The following is a 17,940-nucleotide window of genomic DNA, read 5'->3' as shown; positions in this document are numbered from 1 at the left end:
CTGATAAAAACATCACAATAATCCACAAGTAATCCACACGAGCCCAGTATATCAATTGACATCTTATGAAAACTTGTGTGTAACAAATCCATCAAGATGTTTTTAACTTCAAACCATTGCTAAAAAAATGAAGTCTTACTTCTGTCTTCTAGTGTTATTATGAACTATGCACTATATTTCGGCCACTTTTAAAATCAAGTCTAATATTAGCATATGTTATCTACAATGTTACCTATAATGAAGAAACAATGGTGTAATTTACTTAAAGGAGAAGTCCACTTCCAAAACAAAGATTCATATATAATGTACTCACCCCCTTGCCATCCAAGATGTTCATGTCTTTCTTTCTTCAGTCGTAAAGAAGAAATTATGTTTTTTGAGGGAAACATTTCAGCATTTTTCTCCATATAATGGACTGATATGGTGCCCCGATTTTGAGCTTCCAAAATGCAGTTTAAATGCAGCTTCAAACGATCCCAAATGCAGTTGTAAATGATCCCAGCCGAGAGAGGAGGGTCTTATCTAGCATAACAATCGGTTATTTTCATAAAAATAATACAATTTATATACTTTTTAATGCCAAACACTCGTCTTGTCTTACTCTCCCTGAACTCTGTGTATTCTGACTCAAGACAGTTAGAGTATGTAAGAAATGTTTTCCTTAAAAAAAACATGATTTCTTTATGACTGAAGAAAGAAAGACATGAACATCTTGGATGACAAGGGGATGAGTAAATTATATGTGAATCTTTGTTTTGGAAGTGGACTTCTCCTTTAAAGCAGTTCTCACTTACAAATGGCTAGTAAATTTCACTAATACACTACCAGACAAAAGTTTTTGAACAGTATGATTTTTAATGTTTTTTAAAGAAATCTCTTCTGCTCACCAAGCCTGCATTTATTTGATTCAATGTACAGCAAAAACAGTAAAATTCTGAAATATTTTTACTATTTAAAATGACTGTTTTCTATTTGAATATATTTTAAAATGTAATTTATTCCTGTGATTTCAATGCTGAATTTTTAGCATCATTACTCATCACGCGATGCTTCAGAAATCATTCTAATATTCTGATTTGCTGCTCAGAAAACATTTATTATTATTGTTATTATTATTATTATGTTGAAAACAGTGGAGTAAAATTTTTTCAGGTTTCTTTGTTGAATAGAACGTTCAGAAGAACAGCATTTATCTGAAATAGAAATCTTTTGTAACATTAATGCCTTTATCATCACTTTTGATCAAATATTGAAAAATGTTGACTCCAAGATTTTGAACGTATAGTGTTAATGCTATAAAAGCTTTTTATTTCAGATAAATGCTGATCTTCAGATCTTTTTCTATTTGTTGAACAGCAAATCAGCATATCAGAATGTTTTCTGAAGGATCATGTGACACTGAAGACTGGAGTAATGATGCTGAAAATTCAGCTTTGATCACAGAAATAAATTACATTTTTAAACATACTCAAATAGAAAGCAGTTATTTTACTGCTTTTGCTGTATTTTGGATCAAATAAATGCAGGCTTGGTAAGCAGAAAAGACTTCTTTATAAAACATTTAAAATCTTACTGTCCAAAAACATTCGACTGGTAATGTATGATGAACAGAAATGAGTGTTACATAATTTATAATTACGTTTTAATGCATTTTTCCACCAATTTCAGGACCTTGTTAAGTTAAATAGCTATTTAAGTGGTCAATAAAACAGTCAGAAGTTGTCTGCTGTCCATCTTGGATGTTTGTTCAGTGAGTTGGGCGCTGCATATGTAAAGCGTGTTGTGAGGGAAGGCAGGGGCATGCTGTGAATGAATGGAGAAGGGGGCTGCATTCCTGGGCCAGGGCTTAGTCGACTCAGTCGAGTGGGAGTGTGCAACAGGCTGTGAGTGTGTGTATGTGGCGAGAGTGTGTGTGTGAATATAAGCGAGTGCAGTGCAACTACCAACCTCACAGCTAATTAGTTCAACCCTTGACAAAAGGTGGGCCAGCCACTGAAGAGAACCCCCGGGGGCTCCACAGACTGCTCAGGAGGCTAGAGAGGAGAAGGCTAATAGGGAACCTCCTCATGTTCACTCTTTGATGGAGCTTAACTGATGTTTTGAACTTCTCCAGAGCATGTGAGAGCTGGAGACGGACTGCTGCAGGACGTGTGGGACTAGCAGATGGAGATCATGTCTGGACCAGATTCTGATGATGACAGAACCTTTAAAGACTGTGAGTAAGACCTAGCAAACTTCAAACTTCATATTCTTCAATGTCATGAGGAAGCAATGCAGCATCCCATAGATGAGAATTATGTAGGGGACTTCCCCTACATAAGTCCTGCTGGGTCAACAAGACTAACTAAATGTCAAAAAACTTATTTTAAAATAAATAATATACCTATCTCTGGATTAATTCTGAGATTTCAGTATTAGGGGGTTCAGCCAAAGTGAATATGAAGAGATGATGAGTATGTATCCGTTAATTATGTAAGGCTACAGGTCTTGCTCTATTTACAATTTAGATAAAACAATTAAAATTGCCTGATTGTCAGGAGATATATATGGATTGAATTACTTTATGTCAAAATTTAATGTTTATACTGATAAACACTATGAATTCAGAACTTTGGGCGGCTTTTAGTTTTTCAACTAGAACACAACTAGAATGAAAACAAAAAAAACAAACAAAAAAAAACAGTATCATTTATAATGTTACAAATGAGTTATATTTCAAATAAATGCTTTCTTTTCCATTTTCAGGACATACATCAAAGAGTCCTAAAAGAAATGATATGAAGCAGCACAAATGTTTTCATGATTTTTGAAGGATTATGTGACACAGAAGTCTGGAATAATTGCTGCTGAAAATTCAGCTTTTCCATCAAAGGAATAAATTACATTAAACTATATATATTAAAGCAGAATACAGTTGTTTTAAATTGTAATATTATTTCACAAATTACAGTTTTTACTGTATTTTTAGTCAAATAAATACAGCCTTAGTGACCCTAAGAAAACATTGTTACCAACTCCAAACTCATTTGCAACAGTATAAGTGATGTTACTGTATTTTGTGGGTTTTTTTTTTTTTCATTTTAATGTGTTCTAGTTGAAAAAATATTACTTCCTTTCCAAAATAAATAAATAAATAAAAAAAAAACACCCCAAACATTTGAATAATAGTGTAAACATACTTTTTAAAAAATGATTATTATTATTCTATTGATAATTTCTGTTAAAAATATAGATTTTATTACTGATTTTACTAATTTTTGCTAGAATTTAATATTTACACTGATATACACTAGCCATTCAAAACTTTGGGAGCATTTTTTATTTTTATTTTTTATGTTTTGGAAAGAATGTATTACTTTTTCCAACTAGAAAAAATACAGTAACATAATTTATAATGTTGCAAAGATATATTAAAATAGAAAATGGTTATTTTAAATTATAATAATATTTTACAATATTACTGTTTTTATTGTATTTTTGACCAAGTGAATACAGCCTTATAGTGACCATAAAAGACTTCTTTCAAAAACATTCTTACCAACTTTTGAATGCTAGTGTAAACATACTACCAAAAAAAAGGCAGTAGTTTGTACAGTACAGTATACATAAAACCCATTTGTACATTAAACATAAGTTTGTACAGTAAACATAAAACCCATTATGGCTATGTGGAGTCCCCGTAAACTACATATGCAAGTGTATGTGTGTGTATTTGTGTGATTTTACAGGAAAGTATTCAGTGAGAAATGTGTGGACAACACACTCTGTGCTGAACATTGGCCCTGTATGCCATCTACGACTGAGGCTGCCATTCACTACAGTGATATTTAATGATATTTAATTTTTATCAGATAGTCAGGGAAGGACACAGAGTGAAATAACCTCATATTTTATCGGGCTTTGATGAAAGACATCCTTTTGACTGAACCAAAGCTCATTCACAACCACAAGCAAGGCAGCTCATATACCAGAATGAAACACTCATGTAGTGTGTTTTGAAGTGTACAGACACAGACAGGGCGGTGCTCGCACCAGCTGACTCTTTCAAACAAACAAGTTGGAAATTTTCATGCTGTAAAAACAAGTCTGTTTTCCCAAATACATGGGCTTTTTACAAAAATATACCTCTGGTTCCCCTTCTCAATATTATTGCTGACCCCTTTAGAGGGGGTGTGTTTTATATGCCATGCCTGAGATGATTAAAGCAAGACTGCACAAATATTGCACTTACTGTGGGTGTGAAATACTGAAATCACACCACAACTCCCTGATGTGTGACGCTTGTCCACCTCACAGAGCCCATGGGCACCTGTTTGTTTTGCTAGGAAAATGTTTCCATGTGCTGACGCCAGACAGCCGTCACACTGATGCTTCAGTGTTGGTATAAATGGAAAGACAGACATGGATGTAAACAGTACTTGTGTTAAAAATGAGAGCATAATTATTAAATGAGCTGGAATGACTAAGTAAATGAGTAAAATTACAATGAGCTAACTTAAAATGATTAATAATATTTATCTTTGGTTTTCTCTGCCGCTCTGTGATTGTATAGCATAACAGTGATTTAAAAAGTTTCTGGAAAATTGTCATTTATAACCTAATAAGCATTCCTGTAGCTCAAACAGTTGCGAGTTTGATTCCAGTAGATTGATTTGGATAAAAGTGTATAATGTGTAAATGAGAGTAAAAGTTGTGTTGAGAAATACAATGTCACTTCTCACTAAAAATACACTTAGAGGGATGGTTCACATCAAAATGAATATTCTTTCATCATTTCTTAACCCTCATGTTGTTCCAAACCAGTGTTTCTTCTAAGAAAACAAAATTCTGTTTTTTTTTTTTTTTTTTTTGCAAACAATGAAAGTCAGTGGGGCTCAGTGCTGTTTTGGACCCCATTTACTTTAATTGTAAATATCCTCTTTTGTGCTCCACAGAAGAAAGAACTACACAAGGTTTAGAACAACACAATGGTGATTAAATTATAATCTCATGAAGAAAAAAATAACCTAATGTTTACATTTTTCTGACAAGCCAGCAATATTTCAGGCAGAATCAACTTTTGAGCATACATTACAAGTGAGAAAACTCTTTTATTTTTAATGTAAATCCAGAAAGTGATGCAGACACTTTAACATGCAGTTTTATTTGGCTGTTGAAATGATTATGACTAACGTGTCGGGTGGCTCTGTGTACCACAGACATAGATCAGTGTAAAAACTTTCATCTGAAAGCTTTGGCAGAGACACTGTCTGAAATGGGATTGTTTGATGAACAGGCATAATTTCAATAAACACAGCAGTCAAAAACCACTTTGACTCTTAGACATTATAAACAGCTGAGCCTCTGTAGCTTATTAGTGATCTGTGTGGTAAAAGACTGAATACTAACAGACAAGATTTTAATAAAATACACAATATCATAACAGAGCATCTTAAAGGGATAGTTCACTTTTAAAGAAAGTCTGCGTCTCTCTCACCTCCCCTGAACTCATTAAGTTTTAACAGATGAACAGGTGAACTTGGTGGGGGGTAATTGAGAATAAATGGGGAAAAGTCATGTGAGAGGCCTCCAATGCTTCCAATGCGATATGATTGGATATAACTGGTTGTGATCAGCTGTGATTTCTTCATACAATAAATCCCACCTCTTGTGTTTGTGTGCGTTCACAAATCAGCCTGAATTAACAATATAACGGCGTAAATAGGAAGATTCACATATAATGTACTCACCCCCTTGTCATCCAAGATGTTCATGTCTTTCTTTCTTCAGTCGTAAAGAAATTATGTTTTTTGAGGGAAACATTTCAGCATTTTCCCCCATATAATGAATGGAGTGATATGGTGCCCCAATTTTAAGCTTCCAAAATGGAGTTTAAATGCAGCTTTAAATGATCCCAGCCGAGAAAGAAGGGTCTTATCTAGCGAAACAATTGGTTATTTTCATAAAAATAATACAATTTATATACTTTTTAATGCCAAACGCTCATCTTGTCTTACTCTGCCTGGACTGTTTTTTTTCCGGTTTATGACAGTTAGGGTATGTAGAAAAACTCCCATCTCATGTTCTCCCTCAACTTCAAAATTGTCCTATATCGCAGTTGTATCTTTTTTTTTTGTTAAGGGTGTTTGATCTTCTTTGCATGTTCACTTTGCAGACTGGGTCGGTACTTTTGCAGTGATGTAGGATGAGGGAGATGCGGGAGAGTTTTTTGACATACCCTAACAGTCTTGAGCCAGAATACACAGAGTTCAGGGAGAGACAGATAAGACGAGTGTTTGAGAATATAAAGTATATAAATTGTATTATTTTAATGAAAATAACCAATCTTTTCGCATAGATAAGACCCTTCTTCCTCAGCTGGGATCGTTTACAACCACATTTGGGATCGTTTGAAGCTGCATTTAAACTGCATTATGGAAGTTCAAAATCGGGGAACCATATCAGTCCATTATATGGAGAAAAATGTTGAAATGTTTTCCTCAAAAAGCATAATTTCTTTACGACTGAAGGGAAAAAAAAGACATGAACATCTTGGATGACAATGGGATGAGTACATTATATGTAAATCTTTGTTTTGGAAGTGGACCTCTTCACTTTGTTACATCAAAGTAAGACTTAAAATGACATGAATACATGATCTTGGGAGTTTTTAGTGAGTAATCAGCTTGGTAAATTTAGTATGATAACCATTAAAAAGAATAGCCCCATATAAGTTCACAAATAAAATATGTGACCCCTGGACCACAAAACCAGCCATGGAACATGATCTTAATATCCTAATGATTTTTGGCATAAAAGAAAAAATTAAATTTTGACCCATACAATGTATTTTTGGCTATTGCTACAAATATACCCGTGCTACTTAAGATTGGTTTTGTGGTCCAGGGTCACATATAAATTACTGCCTCTAGATATTTTTTGGAATAAATATAAAATGCCAAAAAAATTCATGAGGCCTTACAACAAATACAGGCAATTCACCTTCAATTTAAAAGATGGCGCCCGCAGTAATGCAAGTCTGTTTTATAACCGCCGGCAGAAGAACAGCCAATGTCAGGAGTTGCGCACTTGAAAACAAAGCCCACTAGACAGTGACCATGTGCTGATTCTGAACGCGTCTCTCACTGACAAATGAGTATAACGTTACTTTAAAGCATTCCGCACTCAACTGTCTGTGAAATGGAGCTTTGTGCTCTTGTATCCTACCTCTCTCATTCGGCACAAATCCAAATATTCCATAATATTTTAATATTGACGATGTATCCAAATGCTAACGCGTTTTTACGGTGACACAGGGAGGCGTGCGCGCTCATGTATACGTTTTGTGTTTGTGTGCGCCGGCGCGATTACTTCAGCTTTCATCATACCAGCAAAATTAACTTAAAAAACAAATAGGATGTCGGTTTTTGCCATTTGAGTTTCCTTTCTGTCACAAAATGTACTGAAACTCAGGATAGGCTACGTTTCCCCCCTTGTTTATCAGCTAACTAAATTAAATATATGTCAAGTATATATATATATATATATATATATATATATATATATATATGTACTGCAGATTTGATAGCCTATATATGACATTATAATTTGATATAATATTTAGTATTTTCACATGTAGGTGGAAAAAATGTAATTCGTACTACTGTCTGTTAAAGATAAATGAAAAGAAATCTAGCACAGTAGATTCGGTTTTTTTTTCCTTGTTGTACCGAAATTTTATCGAACCGTGACACTCGAACCGAGGTACGTGCCGAACCGTGACGTCTGTGTACCGTTACACCCCTATTGTTAATGTACGAAAGGTGACTTGGGAAATATGTAAGTTATGTGAGAAATATCATAGCTCCTTACCTGTAGTGGTTTACACAACAAAGTATTTTTAATGTGATCACATTCTTTTGCTGCTTCTAGTGAATGTTGTGGGAATGCTTCACCAGTTTTGGGAGCAGAAACAAGTGAAAGGCATAATGATGGAGACGGAGAATCTGGTAGTCTATGAGTCCATTCCCTCACCCGGCCCTCCGTACGTATGCTACGTCACCTTACCAGGTGGCAGCTGCTTTGGAAATTTTAAGGTAAGTCAATTCCAGTGTGAATTTCTACTACATTTGCCATTTACCATAAAGGATGTATTCATACAGACACTATTTGCTATTATAATTAGGTATTTTTTTTAATAATGAGCAAACGATTTGTTTAAAATGAACTTGAATCCCTTCATTTTGGTGCAGTTCTGGCTTTTTTTGATGACTAATTCAGATCTAGTGTCTTTATGAACAGCAACTCATCAGTACTATTCTGTTGAGGCATAAAAAAGGTTCTTGTGTGAAAATGAGGAGGGCCAACAGGTGGTTCTTATTTGCTAAATTACTCCTGCCAGCCGCCAATCAGTGTGTGGCATTTTCCTTCAGTTCAAATGGAATGTTCTATGAAATTAATCTCGGAAAAAAATAATGAGTTTATTTATTCATTTGTTAATATGAAGCACATGACATGAATGCAAATAGATCTTGTCATTCTGAAATGTTTTTTTGCTTCTCTGATTGAACTATATTAAAAATAAACTAGGAACTTTGCGTATTTGTTATAATCGTCTGAGAAGACTATGACATCAGTCCTTCCTTAGATAATCTGAAGTAGAAGTATTATAATGCATGAAAGAATGTCATCGCAACTGTCCATTTGAAAAGATCCCATATATTTATTTTTCTATTTGAAATTATTGTTATTTGAGAAAATTTAAGACTAGCTGCTGCTCTTTGAAACAACTGAAGCACACCAGAGAATTAACACCCCAGTGACACAATGTCTGAATCGACTCTAATGTTTGATCAAGGATTGAGCATATTGAAAATACTCTTACACTTTGTACTGATTTTTATTTTTATTTTTATTCAAAGAGTAGCCCAATTCCATAGAGGAGTTTCCTTTTAAGATCAAAGACCAAGGCGGTGTTTCCCAAAAGCTTTGTAAGCCTAAGTAGATCGTAGATACTATTGGTGCCAGGGGTTTCTACAATCTATTTAGGCTTACAGTGCTTTTGGGAAACATATAGGCCTACCAGAACTTTTATATTTTTGCTCTACGTTTCTAATTTTTTCTATTCTCATAACTCCAAATGTATTCATCTTCATTCCAGCGCTGCTTGTGAATGTAATAGCCTGATTATTATTTTGCACAGTAAGGGTTTTCAGCAATATTGCAAATCCAGAAACTAATCTCAGCGGCACTAGCCTCAAATCTGTCTTTAATCGTGTTTGTGGTCCACAAACATCATCTAAAATATCTTTTGATGTGGTTAGTTGGAATTCTGTGGCTTTGTGTTTAAGACATGCTTTTGAGGACTAGTTTAACTTAAAGGATTAGTTCACCCAAAAATGAAAATACTGTTACTTACTCACTCTCATTTTCCAACCCTGTATGACTTGTGTGGAAGACAGCAGGAGGTAGTGCTGTGCTGGATGCTTTTTTCCATGCAACGAGAATGAATGGGATTATCCTTCTGAAAAAGAAGTACACTTATTATAATATTAGTGCTGTCATTTGTTGTTTTTTCATGGCATCTGTTAGAGCGTTTGGACATGGAAGAGATGATGTGTGACTTCAGACTGAACAATTTTCTAGAGACATCAGCAATATTGGTATCAATGATACCTTCAGTCATAAAAAAAAGTGTTTAACCAAGATTAAAAGTATACTGTTTTTATGTTGTTTCTACATTAATTTGAAGATTGTATGTGAAATGTTTGCAATATAAAGGTATATTTAAAATCTTTAATGATAGGTGGGACTAACTGCGATTAATCGTGATTAATTTAAGAAAAAAATGTGCGATTAATTAGTTTTTTTTTTAATTGATTGACAGCACTATATAATATACTTTAAAATAATATAATTAATATATTTAACTGAATGTAATGTTTTTGGGCGCTTAAAGGGTAAGTTCACCCAAAAACTAAAATTCTATCAACATTTGACTCAAATTGAGTTTCTTTCTTGTGTGAAACATAAAAGAAACATAAAAGATGATATTTTGAAGAACCAAACAGTTGCTGTATCCAGCAACATTCTTTAAAATATCTTATTTTGTTTTTAACAGAAATTCATACAGGTTTGGAACGACTTGAGGGTGAGTAAGTGCGACAAAGTATGCCTTTAATGCCTTTTATTACTATATTATAGTTGAAATAATTTACATTTATATTAGCTGAACTTTGGAGTGCTTTTTTATCCACTTATATCCACTTTTTTTTTTTATATGTAATTTAATAATTACCTCTGTTGTTGTAGAAATATGCAGTGTAAAAACTGTAATTATAAAAAAAACCTATTTCTAGGTTTTCTATTTCAGATGTGTTACTTGATATTAGTTTGTAATTGCTTGTAAAATTTACTAGCAATTTTTTGTGAAGATGATAAAGTTTCAGTATACTTAGAAATATTAACTTTAAATGTAACAGTGAATAACAAACTACAGTTTGTAACAAACAAAATGTGCTTTTGTACAGTATGTTATAGTGAACACATAAAAATATACTTCTTTAACACATGGCAAAAAGATTTAAATTATTCATATTTGCAATATAAAAGTATATTTAAAAACGTTAATGTTAGGTAGGATTGCGATTAATCGTGATTAATTTCAGATTTTTTTTTGACTAATTCGTTTTTTTTAATCGGTAGCTATTTTTATTTATATTTTTTAAGCGAAGCACTATATAATATACTTTAAAAGAATACAATTAATATATTTAACTGAATGTAATGTTTTTGGACACTAAAAAGGTTAGTTCACCCTTTTTAGTGAACTAACCTTTGTGTTACTCAATTTTAGTTCAAAAACTAAAATTCTGTCAACATGTACTCATCCTCAAGTTGTATGAGTTTCTTTCTTGTGTGAAACATAAAGGAAACATAAAAGATGATATTTTAAAGAATGTTGGTAACCAGGCTACAGCAACTGTTTACCGACATTCTTTAAAACATCGTATTTAGTTTTGAACAGAAATTCATACAGGTTTGGAACAACTTATTACAAACTACAGTTTTTAACAAATAAAATGTGCTTTTGTACAGTAGTGAACACACAAAAATATACTTCTTTATAGCATGACAAAAAGATTTAAATGATTCAAAACGTACTTTAAAGTAACTGGCCTTTTATTTCTAGTAATGTTATATTTCTATCTACAGTTATCTACAATTACAGTTTTTTGAAAAGTACTTTTAACATTTAAAGTAGGTTACACTACAAGTGCATTCAGTGGATATTTTTTGAAAAATGCTGGTAATCAAACTTTTGATGGTCCCCATTGACTTCCATAGTGTTTCTTTCCCTGCAATGAAAGTCAATGGTGACCAATGGGGTTTGGTTCTTAATATTTTTTCAAAATATTTCAAAATAAATACAGAGTTCTGGCATGAAACTCTAGATGGCGCAATCCCGATAGGCCTTACTTAATCTGACCTAATTACATCATTATCACAAGGCACAGCTGACTGGTTCTCTCCTGTATCAGTAGCCAATGAGCTCACTGCTCAACATTCAAATATATGACTAGTGCTAGCTGTTAGCAGTTTTGCAGCATGCATCAGAAACCCTCCACCTTCCCCAGCTCCACCTGTATAGATCTGCTATGAGGTGATTCATGTATGCTATGGGGGTTATTCATAATATGTTATATGTGCAGCAGCAATATATCTCACATGCTCACAGCAGCATGTTGTGGATGTATTGGCAGTAACAAGTCTCGGTACTTGCTCTGCTGCAGCAACAGCAGCGTAGCAGATCTATTCCGCCAAGATCAAATACATTTACATGTCATGTACATTACCATGCCAATCCCTCCGAGAGTTGTCATGACAGAATTCTTATTTGTAGAACATAAGAAAGAAACTCAAAAAGTTTGGAATGACATGAGGGTGAGTGAATAATGACAGAATTTTTTATTTTTTTTTTTTTGGGTGAACTATTCTTTTAAGCACACTTCTTGTCCAGAAGAGTGAAGCTTTCAAGCATCAGAAAAGAATGTAAAAAGTGGTAAAATTAGAAATAGACTGAAGCTTAAGTCATTATTCACCGATAACCTTCCCTTTCTCCTGTTAACCACTGCGACCATATCATTTTGTGGTGAACTAGTTCTTTGAAGCACAATCAGAGTGTTTATGTTATCAAGAATGAAAGAAATCCTAAAGTATGCCCAATCAGTATCATATTTCAGCATTTCATGATGATGACGAATTGAAAGCCCCTCTCTCTCTGACAGTACTGCTACAGTAAAGCAGAGGCCAGACGTGACGCAGCTCGTATCGCTTTGATGAACTCCACATTTAATGAGTTGCCCTGCCGCCGTATCACTCCCGAGTTCATATCATGCAGCGTGAAGGAAGCTGTCAGCACCACCAGCGTGAGTCTCATTACTATCAAGCTGCTTATCAACAAATCATCGAGTTTGCAGTTAACACTGCTGAGATTTACAAAATGTTTAGGGCTTTTTGACGGATGAGTGCATTATTAACAGTAGCAAGAAATCTCATCTGTACATTCCTGCTCAGTTGTAGATTACTTTTTGTGTATACAGCTCTAAAAGCTTTCCAGTATGTAGAAACAGTAAAATTTGGAAGTATGGAAGGCCACCCACTGTAGTTATAGATCCATGTCTTTGCACTGGCTCCATCCCACATGCTCCACCTCATTCCATATAATGAAGAGCCAAGAAGCAATTCCAATGATAAATTGGCTTTGTACCAAAAAAAACCTCTACAAAGAAAGAAGTCACGTCACCCTCCCTCACCCCAAACCTGAATGTAGCTGCCAAGATTTTCGCATTCTGTGGGAGTGTGTGTGTGTGTATGTGTGGTCTTCCTTCAATCTCATGTCATTTATCCTCTGCAGTCTTGGCCTTTTCTCCTCCAACAATAAAGACAAGTTGCTCCGACTGAATAACAAAGCAAAGGGGTGTCTAATGAAACCCAGACCTCCCTCTGTATTTGTGTCTGCTCGGGTTGAGTGATGACACGTCTGTAAGTCATTGTGTCCCACTGTTCACAGGGTAACATCGCAGATGCGTCTGACCCTGGGACCAGTATAGGAGCGTACTGTCTCATGCTGGAGTTCAACACTGGGAAAACCATGCTGGAATTTCAGGTTAGAAAAAACAGCCTTTATGTAACCCTGCTGAAAAACACCAGCTGGTCCAGACTGGTTTACGCTGGTTGGTTGCTGGTCTAGCTGGAACGTTTGCCAAAGCTGGTTGACCAAGAGAAATCTTGCTGGTAGTGAAGTATTAGTTCATCCATAAATCTGTCATAATTTATTCTCCCTTATTTCATTTAAAATCGGTTTACTCACTGTGGAGAAAAGAAGATATCTTTTCCATGCAATGACAATGAATGGCACTGGATCATTAAAGCTACAGATAGGATATGCGCCATAAAAACTTCAAACCTGTAAGACCTTAGAACCAACTTCAGAACAAAAATTATTTTCATTTGATGAAATCCAAGAGCTTGCATTGACCATGCATTGACAGCAACGCAACTGACACATTCAAGGCCCAGAAAGGTAGTAAGTACATCATTAAAATAATCCAAGTGATTTAACCTTTTTAATTCTTAAAGCTGAGATGAAACTTTACCCATGAAACTTCATTTTATAAATGCATGTTTTAGGTCTTATTGTGGATGATTCATCTATTTATACCAGAGGTGTGTTCGTGACAACACAAATGCTTTGAAATGTGACATTAAAAAGTGTATAAATCACTAGTTTTTCTAAAGTGACGCTGTCCAACAACAAAACGAACATAAGTGGTCATAGCTACAGTGTCTTGAAATACTTGATAATTAGTATAGCCTACACTCTCATCAAAAAAGTACAAATGCTGTAACTAATAACCTTTTCAAAGGTACAGATATGTACCAGTAATGTATCAATATGTACACTTTAGGTGCTAATATTTATCTTTAAAGGTATAGTTCATCTCAAAAATGAAAATTCTGTCAATAATTTCTAACCCCCTAAGAGCTTCGTTCATCTTCAGAACACATGAAAATATTTTTGATGAAATACGAGAGCTTTCTGAGCCTCCATTGACAGCCACGCAACTGACATGTTTAAGGCCCAGAAAGGTAGTGAGGACATTGTTAAAACAGTCCATGTGACATCAGTGGTTCAACCTTAATTTTATGAAGCAGCAAGAATACTTTTTTTGTGCAAAGAAAACAAAAATAATGATTGTATTTAACAATTTCTTCTTGAAATTGAAAAATGTATTTTTGTGCACAAAAAGTATTCTTGTAACTTAATTACATTACAGTTGAACCACTGATGTCACATGGACTATATCATCAATGTCCTTACTACCTTTCTGGGCCTGGAATGTGTCAGTTGTGTTCCTGTCTATGCAGGGTCAGAAAACTCTTGGATTTCATCAAAAATATCTTCTTGTTCTGAAAATGAAAGAAAGGTCTTATGGATTTGGAAAGAGTTGCCCTTTGAGTTGCCCTTTAAAAATCTTTACCGACCACAAACTTTTGAATAGTAGTGTATATTTACACTACTAGGGGACAGTGGAGATTATCTGTGAATGACTGGTAAATTTCAGTCAGTTTCTAGAAAACGATCATAATACTTCAATGCACAGCTCATATGAACCACATTATTGTTATGGTTTTAGCTTTTGTGCTTGTAAGCTTTAGGTACATTGCGATGAACTGTTATAGTGTGATAGTGTGAGCTTATTAGCATTAAAAACTCCATAATTAGGCTGATGTTTCACATGCTGATGTTTCATAATAACTGCTAGTAAATGCTTATAATGTTTAAGCTGTCAGAACTTTACTCATACTACACATTCTGTCAAAAGTGTGAAAACAGGACAAATAGCAGCTTTCTTGCTTAATTGGCTGAAATTTAAGACTACTTGTGTGGCAAGACACCATTTTTTATTACAAACACTGCAGCAGCTATTTGTGGATGTTCTCCAGAGCCTATAGATGAGCACCAGTTCATGTATATATAGAGAAAAAAAAAACATCATTCACACACTGTATGCATAATGAGCCGCTGTTTCACACATCTACAGTAATGCTCAGTACGACACCAGTCTGAAGTGAAGAAAAATGCTAAAGCATTACGGCATCTGTTTAGACACTGTAATGTGTTAAATATGATGAGCATAATTCAAAAATAACACCATGTGATGATGTCTCGACGAATTTGTTTATGCTGCAGGACTTTCCGTTCTGGCGAATGTACCAAAATATTTGATCCTAATACTGAAATGAAAATTCATGTTGTTCCAAACCCGTAGGACTTTGTGTTCATCTTCGGAATGTTCATCTTCAGAACACAAATTAAGATATTTTTGATGAAATTCGAGAGCTTTCTGACCCTGCATAGACAGCAAGGGTCCTACTACAGTCAAGGGGGTCAGAGAGCTTTCGGATTTCATCAAAATCTTAATTTGTTTCGAAGATGAATGAAGGTCTTACCGGTTTGGAACGATATGAGACAGAATTTTCACTTTTGGATGAATCAGCCCTTTAAATCGGCTTAAATGAACTTCATACACATCAATACAAACTGTAGTGTACTATGAACTTTTTGGTCTCTTCTTTTTTTTTTAAATAGGAAATAATGACAGTTTTTCAACTTTTGCACTGGAATGGCACTTTGAAGGCTTTTCGGGAGATGAGATGCAGCCGTCAGGTAAGAATAGCTTTTACTAGTTTTTTTTTAATAATATTAGGTGGTGCTGTGCAAAGCTTTTCACCAAGATCCTGTAGGTGTTGTAAGTTTCCGGACACTACTGTCACTACTGTCATTAGATTTAGTGCCGTCAATTTTATGTCACACATTTCCATTCTTATTTAATTATCTCTATTACAGGACGTCATCCACTACTACTCCCAGCAGCGTCTGGACGAGCGTACGCGCAGCCACATGGCACTGGACTGGTTACAGAAAGAGCAGCAATCCCCTGGCCTGCTTTCCCAAGAGCTGCAGCTGGCTGTGAAGGAGCTGGGGGAGGCCCGGAGAACTGGCAGGGAACTCCGCTTCTACAAGGAGAAGAAGGAAATCCTGAGCTTAGCTCTTAGTCACGCTAATGCTGAGGATCTGGAGGGCTACCACAGTGAGGAGATGTCCTGGAGAGAAGAAAATGAGTTTGAGTACTACACTCAGGAGAGACACTGTCTGGAAGGGAGTACGACCGATGCTTCAGAGCTCTGTCAGTTTCACTCTCAGGAAAGCGATGGAGAATCAACGGAATGAGCTGTGTGAGACGAAATGTATATAACGTGTACATACTGTCCTTTTTTATGATTTTTTTTTTTTTAAATATGTGGTATCAATATAAATTTGTCAGGTTTCATTTATACACTTAAAGATTTTAAAAAGTTTCACAGCAATGCCATAGAACAATTGGGTTCCTCAAAGAACCTTTCAGTGACAAGTTAATCTTTTATTTAGCATGAAGAACATTTTAAAAATCTTTTCCACTGTAAAGAACCTTTTGTGCAAGATAAAGTTTTAACAGATGTTAAACGTTTTTAATGGAATCATAGATTCCATTAGAACCTTCATCTAATATGAGTCTAATACGAGATATTCCTTATTTCCTGTACATTTTAACAGACGCAATGGCAGTAAAAATTGGTTGTATCTAATTTTAAATAACAAACATGCTTGTGTTGGTTTACAAATGTGTCGAGAGTATCTATCTGCTGTTTGTACGTTTGTATTGTCGTTGTTTTGATAGTCTGCTAGTCTGCCAGTAGAGGACGCTGTTTCTGTACTTTTGTAAAGAAGTGTAGGTCCTAATTGAACAGGACAAAGCGCTAACAGCACTGTCGTTATTCATTACCCGCCCTTGACTAGAACTGTGATTAGCTCATTTTTTATTCCAAACAAATGCACACACCTAATCAGCCTCTATTGAACACTTGTTAATTAAAATCAGTCCTTTGTAGAAGCGATTGTGAATAAATGTTGGATTTGTTTGCAATGTTTTGATTAAACTGGTAACTGTGACTAATGTCCATAAAAATGCCTTTTTGTGATGACTAGAGTGTATAACAAGATTTGTCATTGTTTCTTGTGCAGCTTTTGTTAGGTGATTATTACATGTGAAGGTTTTTTTTTTTTTATCATATTACAATGTAATCAACAAAACGGTTTGGGGAAAAGGCATTTTTCTTCTCATTTGCATTTGGCAACGAATCTCAACGATTATAAGAAACCATTCTACCACACTGAAATAATGTACGTAAGCAACTCCACTAAATTTTTTAAATCAAAATAAAATTTTGGATTGTTAAGTTCATTGGACTTTATTTTTGAGGACTTTTTAAATTTAATGACTGATGTTGAAAATCAAGTAAAATGACAGACTGTTACAAATTATATGGATGGAGACAAAGATGACACGATGACAAAAGCGTTTTTACAGTGCACAAAACTAGGCCATAATAGACCTTGTTTTGCTCAACTTTATTATTATTTTTTTCCTCATCACAGCGGTTGCTAGGAGACTATTGAACCTAAACCAAGAAATCTTGAGCTACCGCGATGATGGGTATGTGTCCTCATAAAGTGCTCTTAGTGGGAATTGATAATGTTATATAAGATGCTAATTTACCCCTTTCTAATTTTCTCCTACTTGAACTGGGCTTTAAGTTTGTTATTTTCTCCCCGTTGCGGCAAAGCAAGCAATGAGATCCCACAGTGACAAAGGCACCTCAGTGGAGGAGAGGTGTTTTCGCAGTTCTTTTCCATTTAAGATCATCTGCTCATCTTCAGATCCTACACAGTCTTATTCTGCAAAGGCCTCATTATTATTCACCCTGAATCACTTTTCATTATGCATGATTTTGCATAAATTATCTAATTACACAACAAGAGAGCTTCTCTGTAATGCGTTGCTTTCACACATCGAC

General features: G+C 34.8%; 1 protein-coding gene across 1 annotated transcript; it reads left to right on the top strand.

The window, feature by feature from the left end:
- Positions 1 to 1,893: 1,893 nt before the first annotated feature.
- lix1 (limb and CNS expressed 1) lies at positions 1,894 to 17,277 on the top strand. Its single transcript, XM_051108981.1, has 6 exons — positions 1,894 to 2,215; positions 7,912 to 8,075; positions 12,267 to 12,407; positions 13,052 to 13,147; positions 15,635 to 15,712; positions 15,893 to 17,277. The coding sequence occupies exons 1-6, from the start codon at positions 2,164 to 2,166 to the stop codon at positions 16,274 to 16,276; spliced, it is 915 nt and encodes a 304-aa protein (XP_050964938.1). The 5' UTR covers positions 1,894 to 2,163; the 3' UTR covers positions 16,277 to 17,277.
- The last annotated feature ends 663 nt before the right edge of the window (positions 17,278 to 17,940 follow it).

Source organism: Labeo rohita, chromosome 5 (genome assembly GCF_022985175.1).
Source record: "Labeo rohita strain BAU-BD-2019 chromosome 5, IGBB_LRoh.1.0, whole genome shotgun sequence".
NCBI lineage: Eukaryota > Metazoa > Chordata > Actinopteri > Cypriniformes > Cyprinidae > Labeo > Labeo rohita.
The sequence above is the reverse complement of the archived record's forward strand: the minus strand, read 5'-3'. Positions and strand labels throughout refer to the sequence as shown.

Coding starts and splice junctions, on each gene's coding strand:
- lix1 (XM_051108981.1), top strand. CDS start 2,164: ATGGAGATCATGTCTGGACCAGATTCTGATGATGACAGAACCTTTAAA. Junction 12,408..13,051: donor AAGCTGTCAGCACCACCAGC/GTGAGTCTCATT, acceptor CACTGTTCACAG/GGTAACATCGCAGATGCGTC. Junction 15,713..15,892: donor AGATGAGATGCAGCCGTCAG/GTAAGAATAGCT, acceptor TCTCTATTACAG/GACGTCATCCACTACTACTC.